At 49.2% G+C, this 18,132-nt stretch overlaps 1 protein-coding gene across 8 annotated transcripts in view; it reads left to right on the top strand.

Annotated features, from left to right (window-relative positions):
* Nucleotides 1-18,132, top strand: part of LOC120820841 (attractin-like protein 1) — a 124,386-nt gene that overhangs the window by 43,411 nt on the left and 62,843 nt on the right. For all 8 annotated transcript variants that reach the window (XM_078104886.1, XM_078104887.1, XM_078104885.1 and 5 more), the window contains 6 exons: nucleotides 288-501; nucleotides 597-788; nucleotides 5,770-6,012; nucleotides 6,150-6,287; nucleotides 12,399-12,492; nucleotides 17,740-17,792. In XM_078104886.1, the coding sequence (XP_077961012.1) occupies nucleotides 288-501; nucleotides 597-788; nucleotides 5,770-6,012; nucleotides 6,150-6,287; nucleotides 12,399-12,492; nucleotides 17,740-17,792 (934 nt within the window). The remainder of the gene's footprint in view (nucleotides 1-287; nucleotides 502-596; nucleotides 789-5,769; nucleotides 6,013-6,149; nucleotides 6,288-12,398; nucleotides 12,493-17,739; nucleotides 17,793-18,132) is intronic.

Genomic DNA, 18,132 nt, shown 5'->3' with positions numbered 1-18,132 from the left:
ACAAGACTAAGAAAGCAAGCATCTGAGGTCTTTTTAATGTTCTTTCAGCGGCTGCGAGTGCAGCTCAATTTGTTGCATTTTCTTTTCCATTCTTTGTTACCACGTTTGACCTAGAAATTGATTGCTGGGGTTTATTTTCTCAGATTGACCTCTCTACTCTACTGATATAACATATGGCGAAAAACATGGTTTTAAATATGACCATAAATGCAGCCCGGCTCCTCAGCGTCAGAGGAGATGTTGAAGACGCTGCCACATTGTGTTTACCGTCTCTTTGTCCCCTGCAGACGTTGTCCCCCTGGGTCGGCCTGAGGAAGATCAACGTGTCCTACTGGGGCTGGGAGGACGCGTCGCCCTTCACCAACACCAGCCTGCGGTGGTCACCCGGAGAGCCCAGCGACGCGGGCTTCTGTGCCTACCTGGAGCGGGCGCAGGGGGCGGGGCTTAGAGCCCACCCCTGCACGGCCATCGCCGACGGCCTCATCTGTGAGAAACCCGCCGGTGAGTTCGACGCCGCGTATTCATTTACAGTACTGCGTTCTCATGAGGAATTAACTTCTAAACTCTCGACCCCCCCCCCCCCCCCCCCCCCACAGGGAGCCCCCAGAGTCAGAGCGCTCGTCCCTGCAGGACGCCGTGCTCGCTGCGCGCCGGCTGCGCCAACTGCACCAGCCAGGCCATGGAGTGCATGTGGTGCGGCAGCACGCAGCGCTGCGTGGACTCCTCGGCCTACGTCATCTCCTTCCCCTACGGCCAGTGCCTGGAGTGGCAGACCCAGGACTGCGCAGGTGAGACCGGGACAAGGCTCAAAGTCAAGGGGGATATTTCGGTAGGAAAGGGGCCGATACGTAGGAAATAAGGGCGTAACGATTCATCCGCTGAATCGATTAATCGATTCATATTCCTGCGATCCAACTGAATCGATCTGTGCTCCGCAAATCGGCAGTCCGGACGACATATATCGATTACAAAGCGATTGAAATGGTACATAATCGATTGTATCGATACTTGGAAACTGCACATTGGATTTAAGCACAAAAAACGGTGTGGATGTTTGTGTGTTTGTTTGTTTTTTAGCACTTAGACACGTTAAACGTTACTCGATTCAGTCTGCCTGTCTGTGACGTCGTCAGTACAACAAAACAACAACAAAACACAGCGTGGAGGAGACGACTGCGAGCGAGACATTTACAAACCAACTTATCGATCCAGCGCGTGGAAACATTTTGGTCGGTCGCTGTTTGTAGAATATGTAGAAGCCAAATAAAAAACCAGGGAAACACGATGAATCTTTGCGGCCGTCTACTAAGGCGCCGTGGGATTAAACAACGCCGACAGTCAGGACCTCCAGCAGCGTCACCACTGCAGCTCTGCAGACGCCTCAGGCCTCGCCAGCACCAAACTCAACATCACAGTAACAAGTTTCAGTAAAGACGTGCGACCTGACAATGAGGTTGAAAATCCGGGGTTCTGTGAATTGATCCAAACGTTGTGTAATTATTGTGTAATGTTTACATTGAAAAAGGTGAATACATTTGCCATTAATTGTTGTTTGCTAGTTTATAATATCCATAATTAATTTAAGCCTGATTTCCTTACAAGAAACAACAGGGATCTCAGAAACTTTGCCTGCACCGTCCAGTAAAGTTACTGAATCGATTTCAAGTCACTGAATCGAATCGAATCGTTCTAAATGAACCCAGATCGTCCATGAATCGAATCGGCAACCATGAATCGCGATTTGAATTGTTGTTGTTGTTAAAATGAATCGTTACACCTCGAGTAGGAAAGTCTGTTTCATGCAGCACGTCAGCTCGTGCAGAGGAAGGGAGGAGGAGGATTATTGGGAAAGGCTGCCATGGTTTGAGAGGTAAATGTCTCCGTCACAGTGACCGTGTCCGTGTCTTTTATGCACTATATGGTCTTTTTTAATAACCGTCCGTTTTACTCTTCTCCTTTTTGAATCAGTGAATTAAATTCAGAGCACTTTTCTTCTATAGATACTTACGTGTGTTTAGCAGCTCGAAACTTGTCTTCAGTGGGGAACCTGAAGCCAGGTGTTGGTGCGTGTTAGTGGACGTCAGTCCAGCGGGGAAGGAGCTACACGCTTGAAGTGCGGCTGCGAGCTTAGATGGATGCGTGTAGATGACTGAGGCGGTGCTCACGGCTCCGCTCACGCCTCTGATGATGCGGCGTTGAGTGAACATGGAGTCGTTACAGACTCTCGTTGATCGCTTTCTTATCGGGCCGTCAGGTCTCCGCCTGTCCAACACACAAACACGGACTCCTGCGGCTACGGGGGAGAAGATGTGCAGTGACACACGACCTCTCGTAGCAACACCACCCTGGGGATGCTGGAAACCTTCCAGCTCCACCACGTGGTTCCCCTTTGAGTCCGTAGAGATCCAGCAGGGCCGGATGCAGACGCTCTGATGCATTTGATTTTGAGTTTCACGAGTGGACGTGGAGAGATCTCCTGCTCTTCCTTAACTGTTATTTTTATTTATGTATCAAACAATAATCAAAGCTAACTGCCTTTAACAGAGGATAGACAGAAGCCCTGATTAACCTGAGGAAAGGTCGTGAAGGTCGAAAGGACCGTGTTCATTTTGAAAAGCAGTGAAATAAAGCCATATTCTTTCCACAGCGCAAAAGGGTTTCTGGTGAGAAAAAAAATTGATAAAATAATCAAACTGTCAAAGTATTTTCCTGTGGCAAAAAGTGCCATTTTTTTCTTCTGTTAAACAAATATCCAATTTGCACCGAGGCTTCTTGTTTCCGAGGACTTAAGAAAACAAAAAGTTTGACGTTTTCTTATCTGCCGAGTGCTGATTGTTATTCCACACGGCTCTCCGGCCCGCTGATAGCGAGCCGAGATTGTTTCCCTTTTCTGTCTTCAGTTCAGCTCTTAAATAATGGCTCCGTTATTTCCCGCATCTCCTTTTTTCTTTTATTATGCATGTCTCCGTTTGGTGGCAGCAGGTGTGTAGGAGGCCTTTGTTCTGCCACGCTGTCAAGCTACGGTGCACAAAAATATGAAGATATTTAACATTTCAGACTCACCGGCATCGCGTTGTCGCTCCTTCTGCAGTCGGCCGCCGCTCGCTTCGCACTCGACTTCCTGCCGGCCGCGAGCCGGAGGATTCACGACCTCGGCTCCGGCTGCCGCTTCACAAATAAACAAACAACTGCTTGTCTGAGAATCCAATTTGAACTGGGTCATTTCTTCATCAGATAAATGTGGCCCACGGCCTCGCGTATCGCTCTCATTTCTCATGTCGGCCCGGAGGCTCTCTGCGCGCTGGCTTCGGCTTCCCGGGATAATTAGCTGCAGTGCCGCCCGGCAGTCCCACTTTTAAGTTTTTGGAGCTTCTTCAAAAAGAGGCAGATTTTTTTTTCGCAGCCTGATTGTGCTGCACCAAGCTTTCTCTTATATGACGGACTTCCTTTGGCTTATGTCACAGTTTTATGCATCACGTAGCACGTTACCACGGCGACCGCTGGAAACAAGAACCCCTCAATTAACAAAAACTGAGCAAATTGAGGGAAGTTGCTTTAAATTTCTTTTCAGTACCAAACAGTGTGATTGTTACCGGCTACAATGCTATGGGACGTGGCAGTTTGTGCCATGTTGTCGGATTCGGCCCGATGGATGTAGACATGTGGACTTTCTGTTTATGTCCCATAGAGCACCTGTTTCCCCGTGGGGAGGGACGCCGCGCTCCGCTTGTTGACAGGACTTTAAAGGCCTCGGCCTCGAGCTCCAGGAGGCTTTGAGCGAGTGATGTTTGGGTTTTTTTTTCCCCGGCGCGTCTTGTGTGGTTTCGACCTAGTTACTACATTTCTGTCCCTTCTCCTTCACGTGGATGGAGGCCGCCTGCAGACATGGCTGAGAACGTGAGGGTGACGGAGTAGATACGCGCCCTTAATGAAGCGTTAAAGCTGCGTTCTCTTAAACTCGACTGGCTCCAACCGCTCCTGTGACGTAATTAATGTGGATGCAAATCACTGTTTATTTTGCGGAGGAGGGAAAGAATATGTCAGCAATTTGAAAAGCACCAATCAGCGTCTGTTTAAGTAGCCGCCAGTCACACTTTTGTCTCTGCGCCGTGATGAGATGTTTGCATCTCGTTTCCCACCCGAGAACCAGGAACCATCCAGAAGGATATTTAATCTGTAAGCAGCCCGGAGCTAATTTCACGTAATAGCACAAGGAGCAGCTGAATCTTTAGCGCCTTTAGTGTGTTCATTTGTCCCGTCTGTCAGCGTCATGTGCATACACATCTTTTTACTCAGCCAGAGATCTCCACTTCCCAAGCCGTCACATACACAAAACTCACTTTCCTTTACACATTGGAGGGGGGGGGGGGGGGGGGGGGAGGAGAGGGGAGGGGAGACGGCCGGTTGCAAATGGGATGAATTATATCAAAGATAAACAGTGAAAATAAAAAGCTGTGACACGTTTGGCTCACAAAGAGCGTCTGTGGATCCCGTCCTGGTGTATTCACCGGGTTTTAAAGTCTTTATTAGCAGACGGAGCAGCGCGGGGGGGCCGGATTGTGGGTATTCTGTTGAACTGCCTCTCTTTGAAGTGTTGACTGCATCGGAGATCCAGCGTGTCGTCAGAGGAGAAGTGAAAAGTAATGAAGGGAGGAGATGAAAAAGAGCAGATGAAGAGCTCCTTTCTTTTGTGATTTCGCTCATACCTAAAAATCTAATTAAATAAAAACGACAGGAAATGAGGGAATAGAGGGCAGCGCGTAAAAGACCCCGGGGAGGGGTGGGGTGGGGGGTGGGGGGCACTCAGTGAAGAGACACCGGCAAAAAGAAAATGCAAAAGAGGAGGATCAAAATGTGGCTGAGAAGAGATAAAGAGCAAATCGGAGAGGAGAAGTTTGCAATTATAAAGGAGCCGGAGAACAAACGAATCCGCATTGCTGCGCTCAAATAATGCAACAGGCGAGGGGGGGGGGGCTTGCAAACACACACACACACACACACACACACACACACACTCCCCCCGTGGGGGACGCGGGGAGAGAAGGAGGTCCATGTTCAGCTCTAACGTCTGTGGCTCATGGAAATGACTCGCTCTCTGAAGAGAAGCAACTAGTGGGAGAAGATGCTAATTTCACTCGACGCAGCACGTCGGGTAACTGCTCCCTCGGTTCCTCGTGCAGCGCGCCCCCCCCCCGAGACCCCCGCCGAGTCCTCACAGCCGCCTCCCGCTCGTTGTCACGTGTGGTGACGGCAGCGAAGATGAGAGCGAAAGACTCGAAAGCAGCTGAGGAGTCGACTCTGGAAAGGCCGCATGGTTCCAGACAAAAAGGGAACCTTGATTTCTTATTCTCGTCACTTATCGCCGCACTCGGTAAACAAAAGAAGTGCTTCTGTATGGAGATTTTGTTTTTCTATTACAAGTATCGAATGCCATACCAGAAAGAAAGTGTCATTTTGTGATTTGTTTCTGAATGTCACGTCCTCTTTATGAATACAAATGCTTTTCTCAACCTGTTGAAAAGTCCATTTCTTTATGAATGCTGAATGTCAAAGAAAAGGTGAGAACAAGAGACGCTAAGTAGATTAGAGGCGTCGGATCCCTGGAGGTGTTCATTGGGTTCGTGCTCATGGCTGTAAGTCGTTTGGACAGCGTGAAGGACAGAATACGCCCGGGACACCAACTGTTTGTCTTTTTAGTTGCATTGACAAGTTGATATTTGCCAGTGAAATTCTAAAAACTGAAAAACTACCCCCCCTCCCCCCCCACAGCCCAGAACTGCTCAGGTCTGAGGACGTGCGCCGAGTGTCTGGAGAGGACGGAGTGCGGTTGGTGCGGCGATCCCAGTAACACCGGCAGGGGTGTTTGCATGGAGGGGTCCTACCGGGGCCCCATGAGGCCCGCCGGCTCCAGGGCCGGACCCCCGGACAGACTGTGGGACAGGGACATGGCGCTGGATCAGAGTCTCTGTTCCTCCGACAGAGGCTACAACTGGGCCTTCGTCCAATGTCCCGGTGAGTGAACAGCTGGAGCGGCAACCCTCGACAACCCCCCCCCTCGTCAATGCACCGGACGTGATCTCCATGGCGGGGCGGGGGGGCGGAGGTGGGTGTTAATAACCCGAGTGCATGTGTCTGTGGTTTCCTCCCAGCGTGCCAGTGTAATGGTCACAGCAGGTGTGTGAACGGCAGCGTGTGCGAGCACTGTGGGAACCTGACGGCAGGGATGCACTGCCAGAGCTGCATGGCCGGTTACTATGGCGACCCCACCAACGGAGGGAAGTGCAACGGTGAGTGTACAAGGTTCACAGGTTCCTACCACATGTTTCTGGTTCTCTCTTTTTTTCCCTTTGGAGCTGCATAGTGTCCGTTAGCTTTTATTTAAAGAGTCCTTAAAACTTAGGAGGGGAAAAAAAACGATCGCTGAGAAGCCAGCTGGCTCTGGCAAAGTTTTGTTTACAGACAGAACTAAAGAGAAAGTTGAAAGATCTCATCCTGTGTGTTTTTGAGCTCTCGGTCTCTCCTTCACCTCTTTAAACATACAGCATGTAGTGAGCTGCCTGCAGCGCTGTAATACACACAAACATCCTGACGGGGGCAGCGCTTCAAAGCTGTGAGCAGACTGTGTTTTGCTGTCGAGCGTGTACTTTCGACAGGCACACGCGTGCTCTTTGGACGGGACGGAGGTCTGCACACAGCGTGGGAGCAGCAGAGTCCCTGCTTGCATTTACACGGCACAGATATCTATAAATATAAAGATGTATATCCAGAGAGAGAGACTTGGGAAGATGGTGCTGAGGTGCATTCATATGTTTTTCGTTTGGAATTCGTTCGCCCGTCAGCACCTTTTCGTTTCGCTCCATCACAGCAGGTCCCTCAGCCGAGTCTCTTGGATCATGTGATCAGGAGTTGGATAATAGAAGCAGCGATGGGGGGGGGGGGGCAGCCGGGGTTTGGGAAGGCGTGTGCTACAGAACGGGCCTGCATGGGATGCAGGGTGAGTGAGTGACTGTTGGGGTGTGGGTGGGGAAATGGGGGAGGGCGGAGGGGGCTGAGCGGGCGGCGCAGCAACATCAGTCTCGCTGTGACAGATGTGCTTCTCGGCGCGGCGGCGTGACATTAACTCGCTCTTAATCATTTTCTTATTTCCTGAGTTGACTGGTGTCTCCGTCCCCGACGGCTCCTCGCAGCGAGCGCTGATCGATGCTCGCCTCTCGCCGCCGGCAGGACGGCCCCCGGTGTGCGTTCCCCTCCGCTCCAGCTTCCTTTGCTGTCTCACTGCCTCCCCGTCTCTCCGGGGTTTCCTGTGTTTCCCTGAACATCCTTCTCAACATTCTCGAGACCTCTCCTAGTTCCTTTCCTTTTCCCACCTCTCCTCTCCTCTTCTGCTGTCCATTCGTCTCCTTCATTTTGCTTTCCTTCCCCTTCTCTCTTCTTTATTCTTTCCTTTTCCTCGTGTCCTTTTGGGTTTTCACCTCCACTTGTCTCCTTTCTCATCGTCTCCTCTAATATCGTCTCCTCAGAAATCAGGTGGAAGAGGCTCGCTCACCCATCTTCACCTCCCTTTCTCCCTTTTGGCTCCCTCTACACACCTGTCATTCCCTCTTACGGGTGTAATAGGTAAAAGAGTTCAGCTGTCCATCAAGCCATTCATCCTTCTGTCCATCTCCATCCCTCTTCATAGAAAGGAGCACTAGATTTACCTTGAGTTAAATGACCGGAAGGCAATGACGCGTGGACGATTAGAGGACTGAGGCAGAGAAGGAGAGAGGCGGTGTGGGGGGGAGGAGGGGGAGGGGGGGAGACAGAGCGAGCGAGGCAACAGGAGAACGAAGAAAGAGAAACAGATGAATTCACGTGGGGAGGTTTACATGGTTAATATCCGTGGAGGAGGACAGTTGCCCTTGGAGGGGGGATGGGGGGGGGGGAAGAAGGAATAGAGGAGGAGACGTGGGGGTAAAAAGAGGAGGGGACGGACAAGGGGGAGGAGGGGGGGGCTGAAGGAATAGCGGAGGAGACGGGGGTAAAAAGAGGAGGAGACGGAGGACAGACAGAGGAGAGGGGGGGGGGGGGTCTGTCTGTTCCCTCGTCCCTCTGACAGATGATTAACTAACCTTGTCCAATCTGGATAAAGTGTGTGTGTGTGTGTGTGTGCGTGTGCGTGTCCTTTTCTCCGGATGGACCGCTCACCTTGTCCCGCACACGTACGGAATCAAGCGCGCCCTCTGACGCCGCGCTGGTACGAGTGCTTCTCTAACGTCGTCCCTCACTGGCAGCGCTGTGAGACACCCTGGCGTCCCCGGATGGCCCCGAGTGGGTTCGGGGGTTTGCTCAAGGGCACATGAACCGCGGTGCTTCTGGACGGGGAGACGGACGAAGTGGATTCATGCTCCTCTGTCCCAGAAGCTCCGCCTCCTCAGAGACGCGACGCCCATTCTTGGGGGCGGGGCATGTTTTTTATCGGCATCATGAGAATGTCATTGCACAATCGTAGTGAATGGCCCGTCTTTCTGCTGGTCCTCCCCCTCCCCCCTCTGAAGTGTCTCCCCGGCGAGTCCTCAGCTCGCGTCCTCCTCTGACACCAGCAGCTTTATTGCTTCCATAAATTCAGCCTGATCCACGTTATCGGGGCCGCGTGTCCGTCCTGTCCCACCTCCCTGGCTGTCTCCGTCTAGTCGCGACGTCCTTTTCTTGTGCGGTTTCCAGACCTCAGGAATCGATCGTTCCAACGTGTCACGTGTTGTCGTGGACGCGACCTCCATCCTCGGCAGAGGGACGTGGTGCAGGCGGAGGTGCTGGTGGTGTCACCAGTCTAACGCTGTGGTTTTCTTCTGACGGTGGTCCGCCATGTCTCTGTAGTTATCATTTCCCCCCCCTCGACCTGTCCCTCCGTCCTCCATCCTCCATCCGGTCTGCCAAATTCGCTCTCACCCGCCTTCTCAAGTGTGTGTGTGTGTGTGTTGCCGCATGTTGGTGATGTGTGCTGCGTTAAATGTTTTATGTGCCTGTGGAGCCTCGTGGCGGAATTACCCAGCATCCTCAGCGGTAGGCAGTCGTCCTCCCTGTGGCAGCTCTATTCCGGGCTTCATCCCGGCCAACGAACGGACTGAACCAAAAGACCGACGCGCACATACAAATGATTCTGTAAATCTCATCTCAGGAATCGGCCCCTTCTCCTGTCAGCGGCGGCTGTGACTCATGTTTTGTTTTAACTGGGATGCAACAAATACAATATACTGCCGGGCTCGTATCCGACAGGCAGCGGCGTTGAGTAAGACGGCATATTTAAACAAACGTACGCTCACCTGAGACGTCACTGCCTCGCTGATATCAGTTGATCTTCATCAAATAACGAGTGCACTCTATAGGTATATACATACTATACACTTGTCTTACACTGTAGCTCAAATACTTTTGGATGTATCTATTTTTAAATGTATCTCTGCAAACATTTATTCCTGTTTGAATCAAGTGGAAATTTACTTTAAAAGTATTTTATTACGACGCATTATTGTATTAATCTTGTGCCATAAATAGACGTCACATAAGGTTTTATAAGCTACACGGATCGTACGGAAAGCGGCTGACGAGAGGAATCTTTATTAAAGGGCTCTTTGCTATTAAAACCATTTATTTCCCTGCATGCTGGTGTGTGCTCCCACATATTTTCCAGACTTCTCACCTCTCATTTCTGTGACGTTCGCCCCCCTTTGCCGTTTATCCCTTCATTAAACATATGAATATAAAGCCCGGCTTATCGGGCAGAACCTTCCCCGTCCGGAGACCTGGACAAAGAGAAAGCAGCAGTCAGCAGTCGGTGGAAAGGTGACATTGATGGTGGTGATGATGAAGACGATGAAAAAATATTCATGGATGAGTGTTTGATCATAATCTCAGGGGATTCTGCAACGGGGGGTTTGGAGCAAACGGAAGAAAAGGGAATATTGAGAAACGTGACACTTTGACAGCATGATGGAAAAAGTAAGTTGGCGAGTGAAAAGGAGGATTAAGAATACTAATGTACAAACCTCCACTTGCTTTCATTGGTATTAAATCTCAGGAGGGCTTAAAGAGACTGGTGCCAAGACTTAGTTCACGTATATTCAGAATATATGAGAAAAGTAAACGTGTTCTAACTCAAAACGCAAGCTCGAACCTCAAACTGAGCACCGTATTCAAATGGACGACTTTGCTTCATTTTATAGGCGGGTTTTTCTTTCTGCTCTGTAGCGCTAAGATGAATAGTAGTTTAAAGAAACACTTTGGAAGATAATTGCTGATGTAAAGTCGCCTGGCCCAAACGCATCGGCTTTATTTAGGGTGTGAACTCGTCACGTGAGTTGATAAGCGCAGGAACACGTGCGAGGGCCATTTTTCCCCATTAAGTTCACACGCAGCAGAGCAGCAGGTTCTCTACTGTCTTCTTTCCTCATCTGTACCTGTGCGACTCGCCGAGAGCCGTGTGGTATTGTGTGGGGTGAGAATGGTCTCTTTAGGGGGGGACATGATTTACATCAAATCAACCTTTTTTCTTTTGGGGCTTAGAGATCCGGTTTCTTTATATCGCTGCTTTTTTTCTGTGATGTCAGCGTTCTGCTTTCCATTCATTCACTCACTCACCCCTTCATGCTCCTTCACCTCCCAACGCTCCCCTCCTCGCTCCCTGGGAACCGGCAGCTTTTCAAGCCTTTAACCCGAAGGCTCTCTTTTTCTGTTTTTCTTTTTCTTCTGTCCGTATTTGGCAAAAACACACACTCCTGTTGTCCTTCGTCGACATCCTGCTGGGCGGAAATTGCGTGAGCAGCGCGGTGACTCGAGCGCTAACACACCTGTGACTTCTCCGCCATCTCCCGTCTAAAAGCCACTTTCTGTTGACGCTCCGGTACCTGCGGGACCCTCTCCGTGCATCTCCGAGAGTGTCCCCGTCTCCTCTGTGACGGGTCACAGTGATTTCAGGTTAATGGAGCCAAGTTCTGTTTTGCTTGTACCGCCTCATTTCGCCGTCGCGCGTCTCAACTTGGAGAACGAGTAAGTGAGCAGTAAGTCTGCTACTGATCGCCTCGCCGAGGAAGAAGAGGAGGAGGAGGAGGAGGAGGAGGAGGAGGAGGAGGAGGAGGAGGAGGAGGAGGAGGAGAGGTTGTCTCTCCTTTCATTATCCGCCGGCGCCTCGGCTCTACCTTGACCCGAGCGCCGTGCCGGTTTATTACAGGAGCTGTCCACGTGCCAATTGGAAGGAATAAGAACAGAGTCGAGAGGGACACAGGAAAGAGTGGCCCTGTGTGGACGTGAACGCGCACAGACACACACACAGAAACACAAGGGTATAGCGGACGTTCTTGTTTGTCTCTGCCATTAGTCACTCCATGCAGAAGTGATTTAGGGTCTAAATTACAGGCTCGGCTCCGTGCGAATCATCCGGCTCCATCGTGCTTTTTGCATAACAAAGCGATTAAAAAAGATAAAAAAGGCCCCCATTTCTGAGGCAAATCACAAGCAGACGGGAGAAAAACAACCGCTTCCAACAGGCAGATTTCCCCATCCAGGTTGTTGCCTCATGCACTCCAAACTGTTCCAGACGTTTTACTACTTTTTCTACTGAATTCCATCTTGCGTCGTTGCACCTTTTTAAATCTGACGGCGATGAGCAGCCTATTTCCTCGCTAGCTTGCTTCCTTTGCGGGGTCCCGAGGTGGACGCCTCTAGCACACGTGTTGTCTGTGTCTTATTCGCCGGGATGAAGAACAGATCAGCTATTGTAGGTTCCAAGGAAGAGCTCGGGGTCATTTAAATGAAGCCTATTTTTTTTCATAGGGAATATAAATGCGTTTAGAAAATGTTTCTGCTCCATCTCCCGTCCTCAAAATGGGGGGGGATCTCCATCACTAAGGATCCTTCACAGTCACCGACAACTGTCCGCGCCATGTGGGCACGTCAATATCTTTTAATACTTAATTAAAGCTGGCGTTCCGTTTAAACGGCACTAGAATTCCTTTTCTTAAATGGTGAACTTACGTTTCCCCCCCAAACCTTTTGAGTAAGCAAACGCATCCCACTGAGGCAGTCGTGTAGGTTGGATCTGATAAAGCTGCGGTTCAGTCACAACGAGGGAAAACATTCAATCCCTTCTCTCCACCTTTTTCCTGCACTTTCCTTCTCTCCTCCACCTCTTCTCATCTCTCCTCCCACGCTCTCGGTCTGCATTCGCGCAACTCGTCGTAAAGAGGCTTGTTGTGTTTCTGTGCAGTACGCAGGGTTCACCAGCTGCCCTCGGCCGATGCCTGGCTCAACGGCAGCGAAGCAGCAGCAGTTACTTCTCACATTGCTGTTGAGGAGACGTCGGGTTCTGGAAACTGTCCTCATGACTCCACACATCTGCTTCTCTCTCTCTTTCCTCCCTGCAGCGTGCAAGTGCAACAGCCACGCCAACGTGTGCCACGCCAACACGGGGAAGTGCTTCTGCTCCACGAAAGGGATCAAGGGAGACCAGTGCCAACTGTGAGTATGCAGATTGAACCGGCAACCTGAGCCCAACCACATGCAGCCGGCCTTCCGAGACTTGGTCGAGTGAAATGACGTCAGAACGTATATATCACGATGCAGCAAGCAACAAGCACGACGGGAAAGCCGGCGTCTTTATTACGACTCCAGGGTGATGTCACACTCTGGCTCACGCACCCACGGTATTGCAGCAAAACCAACGGCTGTTCTTTTCGTAAAGAGGTTGGGCAGCGATTGGCCTTTTTTCCGTTCATTCCGTGAGCACAAGTAGTTCCTGCGTCTGCCTGGCGGCGCCTGACTCTCCCGTTCCTCCTCGCAGAGGCTCAGACCGCCAGAAATGGACCACTGTCTTGTTTTTAGACACATGTATGATGTAGCGCCAACTATGCCTTTCTTATGAATACTTTAATTAATAGAAACAGTCCCCCTGTGATGTTTAAAGGCAACAGCTTCTAATATTGCAAATATAGTGTTGCAATACTTTCATCAGTGTGCAACTTTGCTACTTCAGTTTCAGTTTACTTTAGGAAAATACATTTTTACTCTAAAATAGGTTTGTATCAGGAAGGCAGAAACGCTGACAATGCGTGTTTGTGTGTGTGCGCGCAGTGTGTGTGTGTGTGTGTGTGTGTGTGTTTCCCCCCGACTGCAGCACTACAACACCCTGCGTGGCTCAGCGCAGCAACACAACACAGAGACTGACTGCAAAGTGCTGCATCGATAAATCTCACCGGCGAGGCTGGAGTGCAGAGACACAGTGTGTGTCTGTGTCTATATATTTGTGTGTGTGTGTGTAAATGTGTGTGTTTGGGGTTTAGGAAAAGGGAGATAGAAGAGACTGCAGATGAAGAATCATCTTTTGTCTTTGTCAAAACCCTGATTGCACGTTTTATGCATTGTTGGTTATAGATGACAGATTGTGTGTGTGTGTGTGTGTGTGTTTGTGTGGTAGTACACTTGCTACAGTTGTTTAGAGTCCGATATGCTAAAGTTCTCTTTATTACAGCTAATTATTTGCTTTGATTAGTTTGTTTCATTCCCACAGAGCTGTGGAGCATTAAGGGCTTTGATGGTAAAAGTGGTCCCGCTTAATCGGTTTAGCCAAGTTGTCTTTTGGCTCTCCCGCCACGCATTCCTTCAGATGTATTTATCAATGTTTTTATGGCCTAAATCCTAAATGCAGATTACGTGGCGGGTCAGATACTCTCAAACCAAAAACACGTGTGTCCGGGTTTGAGGTGCACGCGCACACCCGACTCACGAGCCACTCGTGTCGTATCTGCTACCAATCACGTCCACGGCTCCAGCTGTGACTTACAGCGCGCTGCACGTGACCTGTGAGCGTTCCCGGCGCTCCTGACCCCGACGTGACCTCCTCACACAGAAGGCCTCCCGCCACATGGCTGCTGTCACCTTCCATCAGCGTGACGCGTAAACAGGAATGAAATAACAATCCCTGGTTCCAAAACGTCCAGAGTCAATCATAACCTTGGAATGTTCGTATTGGGTCGGATTGAACATGTGAGACTCATGTTATCGTTAACTCCCCTCCCTCCTCCCCCTTCCTCTCACTCCCCCTCATCTCTGTCTCTCTAACTGTCTCTCTGTCACACCGCTGTTTGCTTTGCTTGAGTCGCTCCAGAACGGCGTGCCAAGTGGAGCGCCATTTGTTGGCCGTTGTGATTATGAACGAGCAATTTCTCCCCCGGGTCACTGCAGGCGGGCGTATGTGTGTTTAAAGGTGTGTTGTTCTAGTGCCCCAAATAATGAGCCCATTAAACATTTTTTTATCACTTTTGTGTATGCTTATGTCCTCCGATCAGGTAGACTGATATATAAATATATAATACACACAGGACAGGACACTGTATACTATATAAGATATAATACTATAGGATATAATACTATAGGATATGATACTATAGGATAAGATGCTGTGTGATATAATACAATAGGATAAGATACTATAGGATATACTATAGGATACGATACTATATGATATGATACTATAGGATAAGATACTATAGGATAAGATACTGTGATATAATACTATAGGATACGATACTATATGATATGATACTATAGGATAAGATACTATCGGATAAGATACTGTGTGATAAGATACTATAGGATACGATACTATAGGATAAGATACTGTGATATAATACTATAGGATACGATACTATAGGATAAGATACTATAGGATAAGATACTATAGGATACGATACTATATGATATGATACTATAGGATAAGATACTATAGGATAAGATACTGTGATATAATACTATAGGATACGATACTATATGATATGATACTATAGGATAAGATACTATCGGATAAGATACTGTGTGATAAGATACTATAGGATACGATACTATAGGATAAGATACTGTGATATAATACTATAGGATACGATACTATAGGATAAGATACTATAGGATAAGATACTATAGGATACGATACTATAGGATACGATACTATAGGATACGATACTATAGGATACGATACTATAGGATACGATACTATAGGATACGATACTATAGGATACGATACTATAGGATACGATACTATAGGATACAATACTATAGGATAAGATACTATCGGATAAGATACTGTGTGATAAGATACTATAGGATAAGATACTATAGGATAAGATACTGTGTGATATGATACTATAGGATAAGATACTATAGGATACGATACTGTGTGATATGATACTATAGGATAAGATACTATAGGATACGATACTGTGTGATATGATACTATAGGATAAGATACTATAGGATAAGATACTGTGTGATAAGCTACAACATGAGGTGACTGCAGCTGTCGAGATGTGTCCCCTGAGATTTGGAAGGCGTCCTCCCGTATGCGTCTCCAGCAGAGAACATATTCCTTTCACAGCCAATCCTGCCGCCGAGAGTCCGTGTGTGTGTGTGTGTGTGTGGGTGTGTGGGTGCGCCGTGTGTTGCCGTGAACAGTAGCAGCTGTTACAGGCGCTCGGCGCGGGAACGTGGCAGGTGAAGAAACGCTGAAACGCGGCGTCTACCCGAGCGGCTGATATCAAGAATCAGCTGCTCGCCAGATGTCCGGCTGCCGTTTGCGTGGGAGAGTTTCGCAGCGTTCACCAACAATCTCTGCGGCCTTGTGTGTTTCCAGCGGGCCGAAGCCGGCGCGAGCGCTTTGTCTCCGTCCTTCCCTCCCGCGCAGCATTGTCTCCCCGGCTGTTTGATTGCATCGGTTTAACTCTAATTGGCCTCCTCTCCAAATGCAGACAACTCCACTAATTGTCTGCTAATTTGCATGTTTAGCCGCGGAGGGTGTTTTGTGCGTTCCAATGCGCGTCATGTGGAGCGTTGCCGCGCGGAGCTCGGCACGGCGTGTGGTCCCCCGGTTCAAAATCTGCACACGGATTCAGTTTGGGCGCTTTTAAAGATCACAACAGTTACACTTTCACCCCTTGAACACACACACACACACACAGCATTTGTCACTCGTGTGCATGCGTGTGTGAGTGTGTATCTGGCTCGGAGTGCGTTTTAAGTGAGGAGGCGGCCGCGTCCTCTGTGGCCCTCATCTCGTCCCCATTAGCCCGTTGTAAGCAGCTTAAGTGTGCGCGTCGCCTCTTTGTCGAAGCTCTGCGTCGGTGCTTCGGTGTCCCCCCGGAGAAAAGACGTCTTGTCCTCGCCGCCTGCTCCCTGTCCTTCTCCTCTGGACACACACGTGGACGTGATGCTCTCTGTAGATGGAATGAATGCTGCATCACTTCATTAAAGAACCTTCGAATCGTTTGACGACGTCATAATGTCAATCACGCTGTACGTTGTCTCATATATTAGACACACTTTCCCCTGTTGAGCAGCGTGTAACGGTTCTGTGCTGCATTCAGAGATGTTGTAAACCTCGGTGAGAAGCGCTGCTCGTTGTTTTAAGTCCTGGAGTCCTCTGGAGATGCTCTGTGGAGCCCAAACGTTTGGGTTTCCCTCTTTCCTTCTCTCCTCCGTGCAGAACCATGCGTGGAGACCAATGAATCACGGCACAGGCCTTTTTTAGTTAGCTCTTTTTTCCCTAAAAGTCTACGATGCAGAACGGTTGCAATATTAATAATTACACACACACACACACACACAGACCAGTTGCCTGCCTCCATCAGGACTCTTTTAAAGATATTTTAAAAGCATTGACATTATAATGCCGATTGCATGTGCTTCTCGTAGCGGATCTTTTTTTTTTTGACATTTCTCTGATTTCCCGGCCGTGGACGTGTAATAACAGGCTTTTGTTCATTACAGGCAATCATTTCCCCGTCGCCACTTCGGGTGCACGTCGTCCATCTTGACACTCTAATGGACTCTGGCGCGTTGAGCCTTTGACCCTGTTATTCTTTCTTTAAGAACGTTGGCTCAGTGTTAAAATGGACATTCTCTTTAAGAGCGCGCGTATTTGTTCACCACGAGGCCCCTTAAACTCTAATAAAGTCACTAGATCTGTATGTTCACTCTTTACGTCATAGTAGAGATCTGTGTATATTTTGTATATAGTTTTACTAACTGAATGAAATAGATGAACAAAAGTTTTGCCTTTAATCTAAAGCCGTTACACTGCAGCTGCCTTGAAGGAAAACGGCAATAAACTTGTGTATCTTTATTATTAAACGGTTGCAAAGCAAAAACTTTCCAACTAGCTTTGAGCACATTCTGCAGTTTATTGACGAAGCCACGGTGGTTTTGGAATCCACTGAAGCTGGAGACACTTTAAAGAAGTGGATTACGCTTCAAGCGCTTTGGGAGCAGTTTACACACTCGTCGTTTTTTTTTTTTTTTTTTATGCATTCATTTCGCCGTGACTACTTCTCCATTGTCTACGCCTCTGAAACCCGGATCGATACGGCTGCCAGCCCCCACGGAGGAGCCGCGTTGGACTTTTCGGCACAAGCGAGGGGCTATTTGTTGGCGAACGTGTTCTCAGCGTTTTCCACTGCGATTCACCCACGTCATTCGGCCCCCGTTGTTGCTCCTGATGCAGGAAATAATCAAAGAGGCGACGCCTTCTCTCTCATAGCGGGCACCCTGGGGAGAAGGAGAGCAGCAGACCCTGACACACACACACACACACACACACGGTGTCACAAAGAAAGGTGTCTGTAAAAACAAAATCGAATGCTAACACCTTTGTTCTTTCTTTCTCTCCTTCTCATTTGTCTTTTCCTCTCCGCCTGTCTCTCGTCTCCGGCGTCGTTCCAGATGTGACTCAGAGAACCGTTACCTTGGTAACCCTCTCCGGGGAACCTGCTATTGTAAGTATCCTACCGCCGCTACACCTGAGTCTCCCTGAACCCCCCCCACACACACACACACACACACACTCAGAGTCTGGAGTCTGATTCTGTGTACAATGTCAATCCTCGTCCCTTGACAATGTACCCCGAGCAAGTACTGAAGCCGGAGAGCAGCTGCTAACCCTGCTTGCCATCTTGTGTTAACATGACGCGTGGTCCCCCGAGCCGGCTGAACTCTCAAGTCATCTGTCCAACCGCGTTTCACTTTTGTAACCAGAAAACGCCGGCGGGGCCACGCGGGGCCTCCGAGGTAACCCGACTTCAAACGCCGGATGAAGGTGCGATAAACGGAGCCGGG

This window comes from Gasterosteus aculeatus, chromosome 6, assembly GCF_964276395.1.
Source record: "Gasterosteus aculeatus chromosome 6, fGasAcu3.hap1.1, whole genome shotgun sequence".
NCBI lineage: Eukaryota > Metazoa > Chordata > Actinopteri > Perciformes > Gasterosteidae > Gasterosteus > Gasterosteus aculeatus.
The sequence above is the reverse complement of the archived record's forward strand: the minus strand, read 5'-3'. Positions and strand labels throughout refer to the sequence as shown.